General features: G+C 37.7%; 2 protein-coding genes across 12 annotated transcripts in view; one reads left to right on the forward strand and one right to left on the reverse strand.

The window, feature by feature from the left end:
* Nucleotides 1-6,260, reverse strand: part of LOC107143264 (butyrophilin-like protein 10) — a 27,120-nt gene extending 20,860 nt beyond the window's left edge. For 4 of the 8 annotated variants that reach the window (XM_015486896.2, XM_048794369.1, XM_048794375.1 and 1 more), the window contains exon 1: nucleotides 5,795-6,207. The gene's annotated coding sequence lies outside the window, so the exon portion shown is untranslated. Of the gene's footprint in view, nucleotides 1-5,794 lie in introns of all 8 variants that reach the window. The other 4 variants (XM_048794372.1, XM_048794371.1, XM_048794373.1 and 1 more) reach the window with 3 other exon arrangements.
* Nucleotides 6,261-6,394: 134 nt separating this feature from the next.
* Lrrc58 (leucine rich repeat containing 58) lies at nucleotides 6,395-18,613 on the forward strand. 4 transcript variants are annotated; one of them, XM_048794379.1, is made up of 2 exons: nucleotides 6,395-6,951; nucleotides 18,586-18,613. In XM_048794379.1, exons 1-2 carry the CDS (start codon nucleotides 6,452-6,454, stop codon nucleotides 18,596-18,598), a joined length of 513 nt encoding a protein of 170 aa, XP_048650336.1. In that variant the 5' UTR covers nucleotides 6,395-6,451; the 3' UTR covers nucleotides 18,599-18,613. The 4 variants fall into 4 exon arrangements, with proteins under 4 accessions (XP_048650336.1, XP_048650334.1, XP_048650335.1 ...); XM_048794377.1 differs by lacking the exon at nucleotides 18,586-18,613 and adding an exon at nucleotides 17,858-18,320; XM_048794378.1 differs by lacking the exon at nucleotides 18,586-18,613 and adding an exon at nucleotides 15,903-17,851.
* The last annotated feature ends 89 nt before the right edge of the window (nucleotides 18,614-18,702 follow it).

Below are 18,702 nucleotides of genomic sequence, written 5' to 3' on the forward strand. Positions count from 1 at the left end.
GGGGGTGTGGGGGCGCATGCGCGTTTTGGGAGAAAATTTTCACTAATTACAGCAGGCCAAATGATCCTTTTTCTCTGAATTTTGATAATATTTGACTCTGTATGACAGTTACAAGTGCTACTTTATATTTTAGTTACTTTGGGTTAATTTTTAAAATAATTAATATACTAGACAATTTACCTAAAGTGTACAGTTAAGTGGGTTTTAGTGTAGTGATACAACTGCCATCAAAATGTATAAGAACAATGTCACTACCCCCCCAAAAAAACCCTGTACCTCCTAGCACTCAATCCCCTTTTCCCTTCATTCTAGCCCTTGGCTGCCACTAATCTACTTTCTGTCTCCACAGATTTGCCTGTTTTGGATATTTCATATCAATAAAATCACACAATGAGTTCTTTAATGACCGGTTCCTTTCACCTATATGTTAGCATAATGTATTCAAGATTCACCCAAGTTGTATCAGTACTTTATTTTTATTGCTGAATAATGTCCCATTGTATGAACACATTACTTCTTGTTCATCCTTTATCAGGTGATGGATATTTGGGTTAATTCTATTTTTTTGCTATGGAAAAACTGATGCTATAAACATTCATGTACAAATTTTAATGACAATTTTCATTTTTATTGGGTCTGTATCTTGGAATGGAACTGCTGAGTTATATGGTAACTCCATTTTTAAAACCTTTTTTAAAAAACAATGAGCCAGGGCTGGGGGTGTGGGGGCGCATGCGCGTTTTGGGAGAAAATTTTCACTAATTACAGCAGGCCAAATGATCCTTTTTCTCTGAATTTTGATAATATTTGACTCTGTATGACAGTTACAAGTGCTACTTTATATTTTAGTTACTTTGGGTTAATTTTTAAAATAATTAATATACTAGACAATTTACCTAAAGTGTACAGTTAAGTGGGTTTTAGTGTAGTGATACAACTGCCATCAAAATGTATAAGAACAATGTCACTACCCCCCCAAAAAAACCCTGTACCTCCTAGCACTCAATCCCCTTTTCCCTTCATTCTAGCCCTTGGCTGCCACTAATCTACTTTCTGTCTCCACAGATTTGCCTGTTTTGGATATTTCATATCAATAAAATCACACAATGAGTTCTTTAATGACCGGTTCCTTTCACCTATATGTTAGCATAATGTATTCAAGATTCACCCAAGTTGTATCAGTACTTTATTTTTATTGCTGAATAATGTCCCATTGTATGAACACATTACTTCTTGTTCATCCTTTATCAGGTGATGGATATTTGGGTTAATTCTATTTTTTTGCTATGGAAAAACTGATGCTATAAACATTCATGTACAAATTTTAATGACAATTTTCATTTTTATTGGGTCTGTATCTTGGAATGGAACTGCTGAGTTATATGGTAACTCCATTTTTAAAACCTTTTTTAAAAAACAATGAGCCAGGGCTGGGGGTGTGGCTCAAGCGGTAGCTCGCTCGCTTGACATGCGCAAGGCGCTGGGTTCGATCCTCAGCACCACATACAAATAAAATAAAGATGTTGTGTCCACCGAAAACTAAAAAATAAATAAGTATTTAAAAAAAAAAAAAAAAACAATGAGCCAGATTGTTTTCCAAAGTGACTATATCACTTTTCATCTCACCATCAGTCCATGAGGGTTGTGATTTCTTCACATCTGCACAAGCATTCATTATCAATTTTATTTTAGCACTCTTAGTGGGTATGAATGGTACCATACTGGCATTTTTATTTGCATTTTCTTGATGGTTAATGATGCTGATTATGTTTTTATGTGCTCATTGATGATTTGTATTATCTTCTTTTGAAAAAAGTCCATTCAGATCCTTTTCCTTTTTAAAACTATTTTTTTTCTCAATGGTTTCATGTTTGCTCTGTTCTTATACATCGAATCTCTTATAGGCAGTGATTTTATCTGTATAAAACCATGAACACTGTTATAGTATGTTGGTATCCAACTCCATCTGTTTATAGTATGTTGGTATCCAACTCCATCATAACTGTATGACTTGGCCAATTAATTTTTCCATACCTTTGTTTTCTTGTCTGTAAAATGGGGATAATAAAACCTACTTTATAAAATGAATGTGAGGATTAGATAAAATAATGACTCCAAGGCCCCTAGCACAGTATTTAGCACTTAGAAAATAACTAGTAGATGTTATCTATTACTTTCTGTAATAGTTATACTTTCTAATAGAATAGTTCAGTTTCTTAAACAACAGGTATTTAGTGAGAATTTAGTATTTAATATTTTCTATTTATATGTTATAATTATAATCAAAATAAAATTATAATTCATAATGTAAATATATTTAGTATAGTATTTAGGTATTTAGGGTGAACAAAGTTGGAGACTAAATTATTTAGTAATTTATTGCTAAAGTTATGACTAGCTTTCTAGGAAACTTCAAACACCCTAATTATGGAACATAGACTGAGCAAGTGGATAAAATTAAGATACTTCTTGTTCATCCTTTATCAGGTGATGGATATTTGGGTTAATTCTATTTTTTTGCTCAAACTCCCCAAACAAGACTTTTCTACGGTCTTCTAAGTCTTCTAAGTCCCTAAATGGAAGGAACTCAATGGGAGTAGTCACGAGGATGGTTTCACAGCTCTAACATATGCTTAGACAAAGATACCCAGATCCAAAAATATCATCGTTATTTGAGTCTTTAAAATAAAGAGAGCCCAAACTTCAAAAGAAGCCTGTTTTGGGTAAAAATATTCAGGAAGCCATCTTAATCTATCAATTCTTGAGGAGCAAACTGCAGCAAAGGAAGTAACTGCTGATAACCAAACTGGTAGATCTTAACAGGTAGGTTGAAAACTTAATTTAGGCGTCTATAAACACAAAAGATGACTGACTCCTCATGATGGATTGGAAGCCTAGAGCTCCCTCTGCCTTCAATACTGCCTTAACAGATAATTATTGTCTTTGATTTTGTTGTGTTTTTGAGATTTGAAATAAAAAAAATCAATATTCTTTTTCCTACTATGGTAAGAACACAGAATTTTAAACCGTCCTTGGGCAATATGGATAAGCCAGAGTGAGAGGGATTCAGCAGTAGAAATAATTCAAAATGTTGTGTGACAGGCTAAACAACTGACCTTCATCTGATAAGCAGTGAAGAGATATGGGGTCAAAGCAGAAAGGAAAGATATGAACTGAAAAAAAAAAAAAAGCAGCAGTGCTTTAGGAAGCTAATCAGAATCAGAAGGTATAACTATTACAGAAAGTAACAGATAACATCTATTAGTTATTTTCTAAGTGCTAATTCCTAGAAGGGAGGTAGGAATCTAGACTTGGAGGCATGTGGTCTTCATATAACTTGGCGATAAATAGGACAATAAGCATAAGTCTGGGGCAAGGAGAGTTTGGACCAACCTCTCAAATCCTTAACCCTTAAGCATGGAATAGTAAGGAGAAGAGAGCTATGGTTTATTTAGGAAATTGCCCAATCATAAGTAAAGATTATTTCAACTTTCTCTTTACCCTGATCATGATCTAACATGTAGCAAAGAGTAACTGACTACTATTATTATTACAGCTAATAATAATAATAATAATTGTCACTACTTAGGGAGTACTTTGCGCTAGGTGGTAAGTTAAGCACTTTAGATTTAAGCCTCAAAATGATCCTATAAAACATAATATACTGAATAATGAGATGGCGAAATAAAGGGTTAAAGAGATTGACAAGATCAAGATTAAGAGAAATAGGATTTGCAGTGATGGGTGTTAAACTTAACCCTAGATAATGCATTGTTATCCCATTAGTCCTTCACACTCTCCAATCCTTCCTCTGCCCTCCTTCATATTTCCTTCAGCTAGCCACACACCTAACACTGTGAGGGCCCAAAGCAACCAAAGTTCCTTCACCTCCCTGAAGAGTTTTTATTACTCTCTAGGCTGACTGGATGGTTTCAAGGTCCACTGTAAGGATGTAGATTCTGCTTAATGTAGACCTATCTGGCTGAAGAGAGAAACAAACATGGTGGCTCAGATAGAGAGGGTTATTAACAATTAGGAGATTATCACATTAATCCAGATCTTAACAGAGCTGGCCTCAATGAAGCTGCACCTCAGGGTCATTCTGGATATAAGATGGTTCTGCTAAGGTCCATCTTAAGAACTGTATTTTATGAATCTTTGTATTTAGGTTTCACAATTGACAAAAATTAGCCATGTTACACATGTCTGTTTCTTCCTGGTCTGCTAATAACTGCAATTCCCCTATGAGTTCCTTGAATTACATTCTTGGAAAGAATGAGAAACACACACACCATTGCTCCTCTTCATTTGGATACTGCCTTACAAGTAGTAAGCCACCAGAAAGTTTGTTGATGGGCTCACCTTTATCAGATGCCCACCAGGGTCATGTGGTGCAAGCATGACATCCCAAATTTTGTTTGTTCAAGTGCCTTTCAACTAAGTGATTCTACCTCAGTTCTGTTCTGAAGTCCACAAAATCCCTAATCCCCTAAACAAGTGCCCTATGATTCTAACAATTACAATATTCTCAAGTATCATAAATGGATAAATGCCATTTGTAATACTGACTACACACTTTTGTAAGATCTTATTATTGCTTTGAATAAAGAATAAACTAGATTCAAGACAGCAGTGTGGTATAATGGAAAAATCATGAACTTTGGAGTCACATAGAACTAAGGCTGAATTTCTATTTTGCCTGTCACTTTCTGTGTGATACAAGACATCAAAATTTTTAAGCTTGAGTTCCCTTACTTTTTACCAAGTAGCCTCATTCACTATTATTGAGGTTATCTTGGCACCACTAGTTTTATTGATTTGCAATCTTAACTCTTATTTCTATATTCAAATTATTTTCTTAGTTTATGGTACATTCCTGTCATTTTACTTTTTTATTACAAAGACATTTTTAAGAACAAAACTGTATTATTTGAAATACTTTCAATTTCACATATTAGAGTCAGTACTAAAATGCGGTTCTGACCCCAATAAGGTACATTCTTTAAAGAACACTTTTTAAAAAGATACTTGTAGGTCACTTGTTGGTTTTTAAAAACATTCTATCCATGGAGTGTTAAATTGACAAAGTATAATTTCCCATGACCACAACTCAATTGGAAATTAAAAGTTTGGCTATAGAGTAGGAGGATTTAAAGTTTCTCATACAAATGACTGTCAAGAATAAAAGCTACTTTCGCCAGGCATGGTATTACACACCAGCAATCCCAGCAACTCGGTAGGTTGAGGCAGGAGAACTGCAAGTTGGAGGCCAGCCTCAGCAACTTGGTGAGGACCTAAGCAACTGAGGGACACCCTGTTTCAAAAAAAGAACTGGGAATGTGGCTTAGTGATTAAGCACCCCTGAGTTCAATCTCTGGTACAAAAAAAGAGGGTATGTGTTACTTTATTAAGAGGAAGGCAGCTTACTGGCATTGATTATGGATAATTATTAACTTTCATTTGCATAAGGCTTGTAAAAAAAAGCTATGTATTTTTTTCTCATTTCTGTAAATTACAAAATGTAATTTCAGAAAAAAATTTAATTTGGGACAAGGATGAAAATATGTTAGTTGGAATTACTAAATTAATGCCAGAGTTAGGATTTTCCCAGTTAAACTGTAATTTCAACTTGCAGTAAAATCTTAATACTTTCTGAATTCTCGACTAATTATTTTGAGCTATCTCAAATCAAGGAACTTCCTCTATTGACTTCCTAAATGCATTCCTAGTCACCATAACTTAGACCAAAAACCACAGATGTGCTTCTCCAATTACGATGGGCAAAAGTCCTTACTTGGTGCACGATACTTTTGTTATACCTTTTTCAAAAAACACAAAACACCATCACAAGCAACAAAATATTGAAGAGCAAGCAAGTATTCCATACTTGAAGGACGGGACAACTGAAATCAAATAAAATTCCTTTCCAAGGATGGAAACTAAGTAAGAATCCAGAGGTTCTGATTCTAATCCAGCTGCCTCCACCCTTTGAAGAGGGCTTTACTGTTCTCCAGACTTTAAATTCCCGGGGTTTGCGGTCAAGGCCGTATTCTCACAGAATACTAGACTAGGTGCCCTACTTCTAAACCCAGAAATGAGTGGGTGTCGCACCGTGACGCGCGAACCTTCAAGCCCAGATACGCAGTTCTTGGGTTGTTTACGGAGGCAGTCCTAGATAGGTCATTGGACTCCAAGGGTTATAAATCCCGGCTGCCGAAACCCGCCAGGCTCAGAGAACACCCAGGTGGTCCAAGGCCTCCAGCAGCTGGACGTAGACCGTCCACGCCGCGCGCCACGTGAGGCTTAGCCCGCCCCTGAGCAGCGCGCGCACCCGACGCCTCGCGTCGCGTGACTCCTCCGGGGCGTGCAGGGTTAGCGCCTGCCGCGCCACTTCCGACTCAGCGCTGGGTTCAGGTTCCGGGGCGCCGCCAGGCGCCGTCCGGCGGCCCGGATGGAGGAGGCCGGAGCGGTGGTGGCCACTACCGGAGAAGCGGAACTGAACTGGTCCCGCCTCAGTGTGTCCGCTGAGACGCTGGAGTCGGAGCTGGAGGCGCGCGGCGAGGAGCGGCGCGGCTCTCGAGAGGCGTTGCTGCGGCTGCTGCTGCCCCATAACCGTCTGGTGTCACTGCCACGGGCTCTGGGCAGTGGCTTCCAGCACTTCCAGCTGCTGGACGTGAGCGGTAACGCGTTGACCGCGCTGGGATCAGAACTGCTTGCGCTGACCGGCCTGCGCACGTTGCTAGCAAGAAACAACAGGCTTGGCGGGTCAGGCGCGCTACCCAAGGGCTTGGCCGAGTCGCCACTCCGCCACAGCCTCCAAGTGCTCAATCTCAGCGGCAACTGCTTCCAGGAGGTGCCGGCCTCGCTGCTGGAGCTGCGTGCGCTGCAGACCCTCAGCCTGGGCGGCAACCAGTTGCAGAGCATCCCGGCCGAAATCGAGAATTTGCAGAGGTGAGCGGGCCCCAGTCGGAGGGTGGGAGGCCTGGGGCGGGGTTTGGGAGCCTGTGGCGCCAGGCCTGAGCGCCAGGCATTTGTGGAAAAACCGTCTTGCAGGCTCTCTTTAACAGTTGAATAGTGAGTACTGCTTAGCCATCTCTGCGACTTGTGAGGATCTAATAAGATTAGAGTCACAAGAGTTTGGTTTGGCCCGTGCAGATTTTGGAGGCAGTTTTGCTGATGTTTTCCTTGGGTCTAGGGAATGATCTCAACTGTGTGGATACTCATAAACAAATATAAATCTGAGGTTACTACTTCCTTGCTCAAAAGTCTTCCATGGCTTTCCATGCTTGAAGATCAGAGTACGTGCCTTTTAGCGTGGCATACAAAGTTCTCCAATCTGACCCTTCTTGTCACTATATTTCCAGCTCCTTTTTATTTATTTATTTTCTGTTGCAACCCCTAACAATATGATTTTGTAGAGTTCAGTAAAACATGCACTTTCAGTATGTAGGGAAGGTTGCTTGTAGGTCCCGACACTGGTAGGCGCACACTAAATATGTGCTTACGGATGCAGAACCTCTGTACATGTGCTGTTCCTTTTGTCTGGAATGTTTTCTTAAGTTGGAAAAGTCTTATTTGGTTTCAGAACTTATCTCAAGGATCGCTTCTGTGATACCTTTCTTTGCTACTCCCTGAAAAGAGTAATTATTGATAAATCGTACTTTCTCTGTAGATCATCCATCTCACCATTGCATTGACCTTATTAAATGTAATTCCTTGTTTACAGAAATTATCTGTCTTGCCTGCTAGATTATTTAATAAATGTATGTTGAATTTAATGGGAGGAGAGAAACAATAATATAAGTGCCCTGAAGGTGCCCTGGACAAAAGCAGAAAATAGAGCAATGAACTATCTTTCATCTGTAAAATGTTTTCACCTCCTTTATTGGATTTTCAGAGAACAGAATGCTAGAGCTGGAAGGAACCTCAGAGTTAAGTGTGGTGAGAAGAACATTTGCCTGGGAGTAAGAACTCTTGGTTCTTAAGCCTTAGGCAAAAGTCACTCGACATATACTAATCATAGCTTCCTAATCTGCAAAATGTGACATTTGGATAAGATAACCCTTCATTTACTCCTCAGCTGATATTTATTGAGTACTTGCATGTGTCAGGCACTATCCCAGGCTGTGAATTACAGTGAAGAACATGATCCTGCCCTTATGGAACTGACATGCATACTAATAGAAGAGACAGACATTAAACAACTAACTATAAACCTCAGTATTTAACTACAGTGATTATTAGTTTTATGAAGATGCACAGAGTGCCTTGAGACAACACAACAGAGGGACCTGGCTTATTTTAATCCTTGGGAAAGTGATATTTTAATTGAGCTTTGAAATGAAGAGTTAAGAATTAACTAGGGGGCAAGGGTGGTGGGATCACAGTGCATGTGAAAGTCCAGAGGCAATAAGGAGGGTGACTACCAAATATGAAAAATAAGCAAGAGAGAAAGTGGCAGATATAAATTTAAGTCTCTCAAGCCATTTTTTTATCTTGAAGGCCATGTTAAGTTTGGATTTTATTCTGAGTGCACATATGTCTTGTTGCTGTGTAAGAGTGGAGTAGGGAGAGGCTGAAAAGGTAAGAGGAGATTTAGAGGGCTGGTTAGGAGATCATTGTAGTAGGATGAGAAGTAACCTATACCAGGGTTTGCTAGGAGAGAAGGTAAGAAATAGAAGGGAAGGAATAATAATTAAAGGTTAAAATTTATAGGATGCGGTTCCTTTTAATTTTCGTGTTGTGTAATTCCAACTTTCTCATTTCAATTTTCTCAGTATACTATGAGGAACCCAGGGCAAGCATTATTTCCATCACAGAGTAAAAGAAATAGGCAAAAAATTCCTGTCATAAATGCTTTAAATATACGTTTTTAATTCTTACAGTGATTCTATGAGATGACATACTCCCCCTATAAAGAAACTGAGGAAGAAACTGAATCCCAGAAAAATTAAGACTCAGGGTCAGTAAGTGGTAGAACTGTATTTGACCTCTGGGTGCTCTGACTCTAAACTTGCAATGGCGAAGTAGGACTAGAAACTCAATCTTTGGACTTCTGTTCTGTTACATCTGTACTAAGGAGAATTGGTCCAAGTTGTTCTCCTGGTTGACCTGATTTTCTGGGCTGACAACTGTGTCATGCGTGGCTCTAGGTCATTGTGTCTTTGGCTCAAATGTGTGGAATTTTTTTATGTCAGTGTTTTTATTTTTAAGATGTTTGCTCTATTTCTCTTTATTGACAGAAATCAGCAAAAGTGTAGGCCGTGTTCTAAATGTGAACTCTGGATGAATATAGGCTAAAAGAGCATGTAGAATTATATACTCTAGAGGTAGAAACAGCCTTTACAGTGATCTGATTCACTTCTTCCTTTTTACAGATGAGGAAACAGATTTCACAGTAGTTACTTGTTTTTTTTTCTTAATTCTTTTTAGTTACACCAGTAGAATATATTTTGACATAGCATACATACATGGAGTTCCCATTCTTGTGGTTGTACATGATGTGGAGTTACACTGGTCATGTATTCATATATAAACATAGGAAAGTTATGTCTAATTTATTCTGCTGTCTTTCCCATCCTCCCTTTCTCTCATTCCCCCTGTTCAATCTGGTGAACCTCCACTCCCCACCTCCCCAACTCTTCACCCCCACCTATTATGATTCAGCATCTGCATATCAGAACATTAGGCCTTTGATTTTGGGGGGATTGCTTATTTCACTTAGCATGATAGCCTCAAGTTCCATCCATTTACTGGCAAATGCCATAATTTTATTCTTCTTTATGGCTGAGTAATATTTTATTATGTGTATGTACCACATTTTTTTTTTATCCATTCATCTATTGAAGGGCACCTAGATTGGTTCCATAGCTTAGCTGTTGTGAATAGAGCTGCTATGAGCATTGATGTGGCTGTGTCACTATAGTGTCCTAATTTTAAGTCCTTTTAGTATATGCTGAGGAGTGGGATAACTGGGTCAAATGGTGGTTCTATTCCAAGTTTTCTGAGGAATCTCCATACTGCTTTCCAGAGTGGTTGTACTAATTTGCATTCCCACTAGCAATGTATAAGTGTACCTTTTCCCCACATCCTCACCAACATTTATCATTACTTGTATTTTTTTTTTATATCTTCATTTTTATTTGGTGCTGAGGATCAAACCTGCTGCCTCACACGTTAGGCAAGTGGTCTACCACTGAGCCACAACCCCAGCCCTCATTACTTGTATTTTGGATAATTGTCATTCTGACTGAAGTGAGATGAAATCTCAGTGTAGTTTTAATTTGCATTTCTCTAATTGCTAAGATGTTGAGCATTTTTTCATATATCTGTTGACCTGACAGATCATAGTTCTTCTGTGAAGTGTCTGTTCAGTTCCTTTGCCCACTTATTGATTGGGGGTTATTTATTTTTTTGGTGTTAAGTTTTTTGAGTTCTTTATATGTCTTGGAGATGAATGCTCTATTTGAGGTGCAGTGGCAAAGAGTCTCTCCCATTCTCTAGGCTCTCTCTTCATGTTCTTGATTGTTTCCTTTGCTGTGAAGAAGCTTTTTAGTTTGATACCATCCCATTGATTGCACTTTTGGAGACTTGTTGAGGACTTCAGTTCCTAAGCCCACATAATGGAGATTTGGGTCAGCTTTTTCTTCTAGTAGGCGCACAGTCTCTGGTCTAATGCCTAGGTCCTTGAACTACTTTTTCTAAACCCCTTCTCTGACATTTTTTCCACTGTGGTATCAATGGATTCTGTTATTGGAGTATCTTGGTTTGTTTGGGACGATTTGTTCCCTTGCTTTTTCATGTTATTTGTGTGTCTACACATCTAACAGCATGGATCTGAGGCAGTAGGTTATACCCTGTGGACTTACAATGTCCCCAAAGGTTTTTAGTACCTTACTGTTTAGGTGGAGACAAATAATAACAACAACCAATGCAAACAATAAACAGCACAAAATCAAGTAGTTCCTGTTATGATGTCTACAATGTTAATTATCACAATAAATAAATGATATGATCAGTTATTGCCTGCAATAAAACAGCAAGTTTGTAAAAGGGTTTACAGTTTCAAATGGTGGACAGGGAGAAATCAGAAGTGATAGATGTGGTGATTATGAGGAAGGAGGACAGAAGTAGAAGTAAAAATAATTGAAAGAAGAGTACAAGAGAATAGAGATTGGCTATTAGCAGAAGAAAAAGAATCGGGAAACAGGTAAGAGAAAAATAAGTAAAAATTTTAAAAAATTTAAAATAAAAATAACACAAAACAACTAAAACATGCAAATCAAACATCCTAGTCCTCAAAAAACTCATCCATGAAAAATAGCTGGCTTCAAAAATGCTAGAAATGAGGGGAAAAAACAACAAATATGAGTATGTATAAATATCTATGCATCAATAAGGTCACAATTAAGCAGAGAAAAGAAAAAAGAAAGAAAGAGGAAAACATATCTCCATGAAAAGTTAAAGAATTTCTGGTGGAGTCCAAAAGATTCTGTTTCTCTTCTCAGCATTTTTAGGTGGGGTCCTGTGTAGTGTGAAACTCCACACTCTGGATTGCTGCAGTGAGAGAGGTAGTCCTACAAGCAGGGTTTAGGCTTAGGTGGGCTCCAGGCTCTTTGCTGACCACTTGTGTGGTGGAGGAGCCAATTCTTATCCCCTACATGTTACCTGTGGGCCCCACATTTCCTGGGTCTTGGGTTCTTTCTCCAAATTCAATCTCTCCCACTCTTCCAAAAACCCCCACTAGAGGAGTCTTTGCCAGCAGGTCCTACAAGCAGCTGGATTGGAGGGGGAGGGGTAGAGCCGGGTGGGTTTCCAGGAGCAGTTGTCCCCTGTGTAAACCTCTCTCCATGTTTCATTTTCTCCTGGTCACATTAGCATACTCTGTTTCATGCACTGTGTGTTTACTGGGCCTGTATTTCCCGTCAGACGTGGATTTGCCAGGAATCAGCTCCCTCAACTGCAGGACCCCTCGCGGCAGCTACAAAATGGTTCCTTTCTTTGTCCTCTGCACACTGCCTGGAGAGATGGTGGCTTCTTTCCCACACAAGGAAGGATGTTGTGCAGTATGCCTTTCAGTTTAGTTCGTCAGTGTTTTTGATCTCTAAATGCTCTGTACCCAGACAGCCTCAGGCCCTCTAAAAATGCTTGTTTCTCTAATTCCTTTATCCCTCCTCTTTGCTCCCAGAAGGACCACTCTGGCTGGTGCTCGTGGCTGAGGCTGCAGTAGCAGCTGTAGTGCTGAGGATTTCTTCTTTATTTTATTATATCCAACCTCCAGAGTCCCCAATCTGCTTTGAATGCCCAGTTTTAAATTCCAGTAATGCCGGCCCCTACTTTTTGTTGTTGTTGTTCACCCACTTTGCTGAGAAGGTGTCTGCTTTCTTGGTTTCACACCACAGAGTATCCAGGAAAGCAATTTCCTCTATTCGGCCATCTTGAAAACCCCCATTAGTGACTTGTTTGAAGCCAGATAGTGACAGTGAAAGTTCATGATTCAACCCTCAAAGACTAACTACCACTATTAAAATAATGCATTAAAGCTTCAGAAATGTAGAGGTACAGGTTCAGTCACTTAAACTAAGGTGGTTATCCAGGAACACCATCTTCTTTCAGAATATGTATGGATTCTCTAGGCCTCATTGGTAACCCTGATTATTGTATACTATGCCATGCTGCTTGCATGTTTTTGTGTGTTGCAGAGGTAGAACCCAGACCTTCTGACATGCTAGTCATGAGCTATGCCATGCTGCCTTTGAGCCAAATCTAGTATTTTGGCACATTAAGAAGATTCTGTCCTCTCTAAGAACAGTTTAAAAGTTATAGAACTATAAAATCCTTCAAAACTTTACCTTTCCCCACCCTTAATTATTCCACGAAGGAGTAACAAATATTATTGGTTTAGCTGGTGTCATTGACCTCTTCAGAGGTATGTATTTTTATACCTTGATGATCCTTTTCCCAAGTGACAAAATTTTAGGGGGGAAAAAAGATTTCTGAAAGATCACTTTCAAAGTATAACATAAGTAGGTATTAAAAATCTTATTGATTTTTATGATTAACTTCATTTTCCTGGAATAAATTTGGCTATCAGTGTGAACTATAAGGTTACAGATACAGATTCTATCAAAATGTAGATTCAGCAAATAAGTATAACTTGTTTGCTTTTATGTGGGCAAACTTTTTTTGTTTTATAATGCTGACAAAATAGGTATAATTTGTGTTTTAATCTATTTCTTCTGAACTCTTACCTTTTATTCCTTTCAGCTTAGGCATTGACTGAGGAAAGGCTTAATAATTTATCACTCACTGGGCAATAGACTTCATTTAAGTAAATGAAAGCTTCAGGGCTTTTGGCATCCAGGATGCTAGATATTTGGAGAGAAGGTTTGAGCCAAGTGAGTTTCATTGGAACTTTCCCCTAGTCTTTTCTTAAGTAATATATTTTTCTGTTTGTGACCCTTCTTTCACCATTTTTTTGATGTGGTTTTAGAAGATAATTGTGACAAAACAAAAGCTAGAAATTAATGCCATGGAATGTTTTGAAGCTAGTGTACAACAGGCATATGTCTAAGAAAAGAGACAAGTGATTTGATTAGATGATAAATAGAACCTGGTAAAGTTTAGTCTCACATATTGAATTTGTGACTTTGTTTCCCTCTGACTTCTTTCTTAGTTTGGAGCAAGCACTAAGAAATGATACCTCTATCCCTGTGTCTACTTTTGAATGTACAATGAACTTTAAAATCCTGTGGGAAGTGATCGTATTTGAAAATTAATTATTTAATATAGGGATGCTATTTCAAGAAAAGTATTTAAGAAATTGTATGATTCTTACCTTTCTGTACTTCTGTTACTTGTCTTTTGCCTCTTGGTATATATCCCTGTCTCATCTTCCTTTAACCAACTGTGGAACTAATGTACATTTTTATTGTACTTAACGTCATTTTTGGGGGGGTTGGAGAAGCAAAAAGCATTTTCTTCTTATACTTGTGGTTAAAGTTGATTGGTGCTGTGGAGCCTATTATTTTTTCAGTGGGTCATTGGTCCTTGATAAGAGAAAAGGCACCCGTTTTTAAGGATTGGAAAGGTAATAAACTTTTCAAGAACTAAATTTAAGATTGATCTGTTAATGCTAAACAGAAAGGAAAAGAAGAATTCATTTCATAAATTTAGTGAATAATTTTTTCCTATTTTCTGTCAGACAATAAACGAATAAATTTATGCTAACTCTAATTAACCAGAGGCACAGTATTACGAACATAGCACTATAATTTTGCTTTAAATTCAGTAATAATTTACTTTCTAACTATGAAAAGGTATATTAGGGAAACATGCTTTAGAAATTTAGTTCCTATAAATTATTGAAAGATTTCAAGTCCATAGAACTTTGGAAATTATTTGAATTTGAAAGTGAGAAGCCCATAAGTTTACTATACTGGTTGTGTAATCTGATTAATGATACCCATGAATTGCGAAAGAGAATTTACAGTACATCATTTCAAAATCATGGGTTTGGTTATATTTTAGAACTTCAGATCTTTCCCTGCCAAAAGTCACAGTAACTACTAGTGTTTGGCATCCATTCTGTCTGAGTACATGCCCTGCCCACTCCCAGTGAGACATGTCTTCTCTCAATGAATATCTCCCATTGAGAGAAGACATTGAGTAGTTACTGACCACTAAAGACTAATTTCTCTTAGTTATTGACTATTTTAGTAACTTCAGGCTGCTATAATAAAATACCATGAACAGAGTGACTTATAAATAACAGAAATTTATTTCTCACAGTTTTGGAGGCTAGGAAGTCCAGTATAGAGCTGGTGGCAGATTGTCTGTTCAAGGCCTTCTTCCTGGTTCATAAATGTCAGATTTCTTGCTGTGTCTTCATAAGACAGAGAAAGGAAGCATGTTTTCTAAGGACTCTTATATGGGCATTAGTCCAGTTCATGTGGGCTGTACCTTAATGACTTCATCTAATCCTGATTACCTCCAGAAAACATCACTTTCAAATAACATTGCATTAAGGGTTAGGGTTTGTTTCATTGTGAATTATGAGAGGATGCAGGCATTCTGTACATAACACTAAGCTAAGCAAATAGAACAGTGTTTGTACTTGCCCTCGGACTCACTCTTCTCTTTCTTCACTTTTTTCCCCCTACTAGATCAAGTTTGCCAAACTTTTTCCCCAGTAGTCCTCTCATTAAAATAGTTTCTTTTCTAGGGTAGTTTCATTTATTTGAATTCCAAATATTCTATTCTACTTAAGTAGTTCTCCTCATTGAAAAATAGGGGTTTCTGAGTATTTGAATATTAACTTATACCATATGGGACAGGATCAAAATACTCTGCCCAAGATCCTCCCCACCACCACCAGTATTTAGGACATATATGAGGTAAAATCCAGTCTTGTAACCAGATAGTTGATTTTTGCTACAAGGTAATCTTTTTTTTTTTTAATATTATTTTTAGTTTTTGGTGGACACAACATCTTTTATTTATTTATTTTTTATGTGGTGCTGAGGATCGAACCCAGTGCCCCGCGCATGCCAGGTGAGCGCGCTACCGCTTGAGCCACATCCCCAACCCCCCAAGGTAATCTTTGAAACAGAAAAAAAGTAGCATATCAAAATTACTTGTCTGCTTACTTTTTCTTAGTATTATGAGTCTAGAGAGGAATGTAGTCTTGAAAAGTTTTACATTATCAGAAATTGGGGGCGGGGGATGATTCATTTATTTGAGAAAAAAAAACTTCAGATTCAAGTTGGTTGTCTGAATCACCACACATCACAGAAGGCTGAGATTATGAAAGACAGAAAAGAAATTCAATGAATGGAAGAAATTATACCTGACAAAGTATCTAATAAGGCTGTCAGTAAAGGATTTAAAAATAGTTTTCTAAGTTTAGAGAGATCAAGAAAAATAACTTCATCAGTGAAACAAAAGAATACGAAGTTTTAAAACTGACAATTACAAAAGCTCCAGTTCCTAGAAATGAAAAAAAAATATATAATACCCCCCCCCACCCCATTTGTGATTTTGCTTTCCTGGTTAACTGCAGTCAAAATATTAAATGGGAAATTCCAGAAATAAACAGTTTTATAAGTTTTAAATTGTACTGCATTCTGAGTAGCATGATGAAATCTTGTAGAGTCCTACCCTATATGTGACTTATCCCTTTGTCACACTTATATACTCTATACCCTGCCTCTTAGGCACTTAGTAACTGCCTTGGTTATCAGATCAACTGTCTAAGTAGCACATGCTTATATGTTCAATGGCCCTTATTTAATAATGGCCACAAGGTATAAGAATAATGATGCAGGAAATTCAGATACGTTAAAGAAAATCCATAAAGTGCTTTCTTTAAATTAAAAGGTTTAAGTTCTTTACTTAGAAGAGAAAAACATTGTATGCTTCAGTTGCTAAAATCTGTGGTAAGAACAAATCTAGCTGTGCAGTTATAAAGAAGGAAAATAATTCGTGGTAGTTTTGTGTCAAATATCAAACCAGAGAGCACTATAAGTGCTCAGTTAAGAAGGAAAAGGCAATAAATTATAGGGTTCAGTACTATCCCTGGTTTCAGGCATCCACTGAGAGTCTTGGAATATATTCCTCAAGGATAAAGGGGACTTGACTATGTATGAATTTACTAAATGGGCTACATGGCGTGAATTCCACCAAAGAATGAGTCCAAAAGCCAAGAGCTTGCTAAGGCATTCTTCTGAAATGCAGCACAGTAAGATAAAAAATGAAAGGCTTAAACGAAATGGGATGAAGGATAGATCCTGAAGTTCATACTACCAAGAGCAATTCTAGGGGGAAGAAAAAAAAGAATGAAAGACAATGAGAGTCGAAATAGTGACTGAAGTTTCCCACAATTAAATAAAGCTAACTCTCTAAACTGATATTTTGACACCTTATAATAAAACTTAAGATAGTGGAAAAAATACTCAAGAGCACTGAGGGAGGGGTGAAGCAGACCCCCTACAAAGGAACAGTAGTGATATTGACTGTAATTAGATAATGGAGCAGTATCTTCCAAATGCTAAGAAGTAACCGCTAACCTAGAATTTTATGTCCAACTAACTTATTACTCAAGAGCGAAGGGCAGAATAAAGACATCAGAGTCAGGAGCAATGGCACATGCCTGTAATCCCAGAAGCTCAGGAGGCTGAGGCAGGAGGGTCTCAAGTTCAAAAGCCAGCTTCAACAACTTAGCAACTTAGTGAGACACTATTTCAAAATAAAAAGGGCTTGGGATGTACCTTCATTTTTAAGTGTCCCTGGGTTTAATTCCTGATACCAAAAATAAATAAATCAGAATATTCAGAGTCTAAACCATGAGTCTTTGCTGAAGGAATTTCTGAAGGAAAATTGAATTTTAAAAGATGTACCAAAAATAATGATGAACAAAGAAATTGGTAAAAGATGTTGATAAATCTGTATATTGATTCATAATAAATTTATTTAAAATCAGTAAAACGGTAGAAAATCAAGGTAAAACTAAGTCTAGAAAATGATACAAAGAGAAGGTCAAAGAATGGCACAAGGATGTGTTTAGGAATGAGAGCATGCAAAGGAAATTGAAGGGGTAACAAAATTGGGGATATTAAAATAGAAGTAGCACCTACAGCAGGGAGCAGTGAACAAAGGAAATGATGTCCACAGCAAAGGGCAGAGTGAAGGGGAAAAAAACGCATAGAACAATCAAATCATGCCCTGTTTTTAGAATTACATTTAAAATACAGATTCACCAGTCAGTTCAAAGGATAGAAAAAGATTCCAGGCAATGTAGCTTCTCCAAACTGCTGCATCAGACTCCAGTCACACCTCTGCTTCCATTCCTGCCCCACAGTGCTCCTCCCGAACCACTTCTCCTAGTGAATTTAAAGGAACAAAGAGAAATGTTTCATGTGAATTAAAGAACTTCAACAGAAGTTTTGGAAGGCAGGAACTTGAATGTATCTGCAATATAACTTCTATATTGAAGGAAAAGAGCAAAAATTGACAATTTTGAAGGAAAGAAGAAAAACCATAGTTAAGGTAGGAGAGAAAACCAGTAAGAAGGCAAAGTAGTAAGAGAAACTAAAAGAAATTTGAGTTTCTCAGTGTATAAGATTGGCACACATTCTTTTAGTACATATAAAACATGAATAAAAATAGACCATGTTATAGGCCATAAAGGAACAAAGCATATATTTGACAACAACAAAGCTCCCAACAAATTAATGAATGAAAGTCATCTAACCCATGAGAAAAATGGGAAAATGAAATGAACAGGAAATTCTCCAAAGAATCACATTTGGCCCAAAACATAATAAAAAAGATACTAAACTTCACTAATAATTAGGGAACGGCAGATCTGCAAATTAAAAGCACAGAATGATGCCATTTTCCACACCGTCAGATACCTGTTTTAAAAATTAAAGTCAGTGATGATCCTAAGTGTTGGCAAAGTAATGGGTTAAGTAAGGAGTACTCTCAAATGCTGATTGTGGATATGTAGAGAACGATAGCTCTTGAGGGCAAGTTGGCTTTATCTGTTAAAATTATACCTTATATTCTAAACCTACCCTTTTTCAGGCCCCTCCCCTAGAACTCAAATTCAGTGCATCTGGATGGGGCCAGGATTTTGTAGCTTTGAAAGTATTCCAGGTAATTCTTTTTTTTTAATATTTATTTTTTAGTTTTAGGTAGACA

The sequence above is a fragment of the Marmota marmota genome, unplaced genomic scaffold (genome assembly GCF_001458135.2).
Source record: "Marmota marmota marmota unplaced genomic scaffold, marMar, whole genome shotgun sequence".
NCBI lineage: Eukaryota > Metazoa > Chordata > Mammalia > Rodentia > Sciuridae > Marmota > Marmota marmota.

Bases quoted from the DNA above. Each gene is read 5' to 3' on its own strand.
- Lrrc58 (XM_048794376.1), top strand. From the start codon at position 6,452: ATGGAGGAGGCCGGAGCGGTGGTGGCCACTACCGGAGAAGCGGAACTG. The intron at 6,952-15,471 runs GTGAGCGGGCCC...TATTATTTTTAG, and splicing joins GAAATCGAGAATTTGCAGAG to TTTTTGGTGGACACAACATC.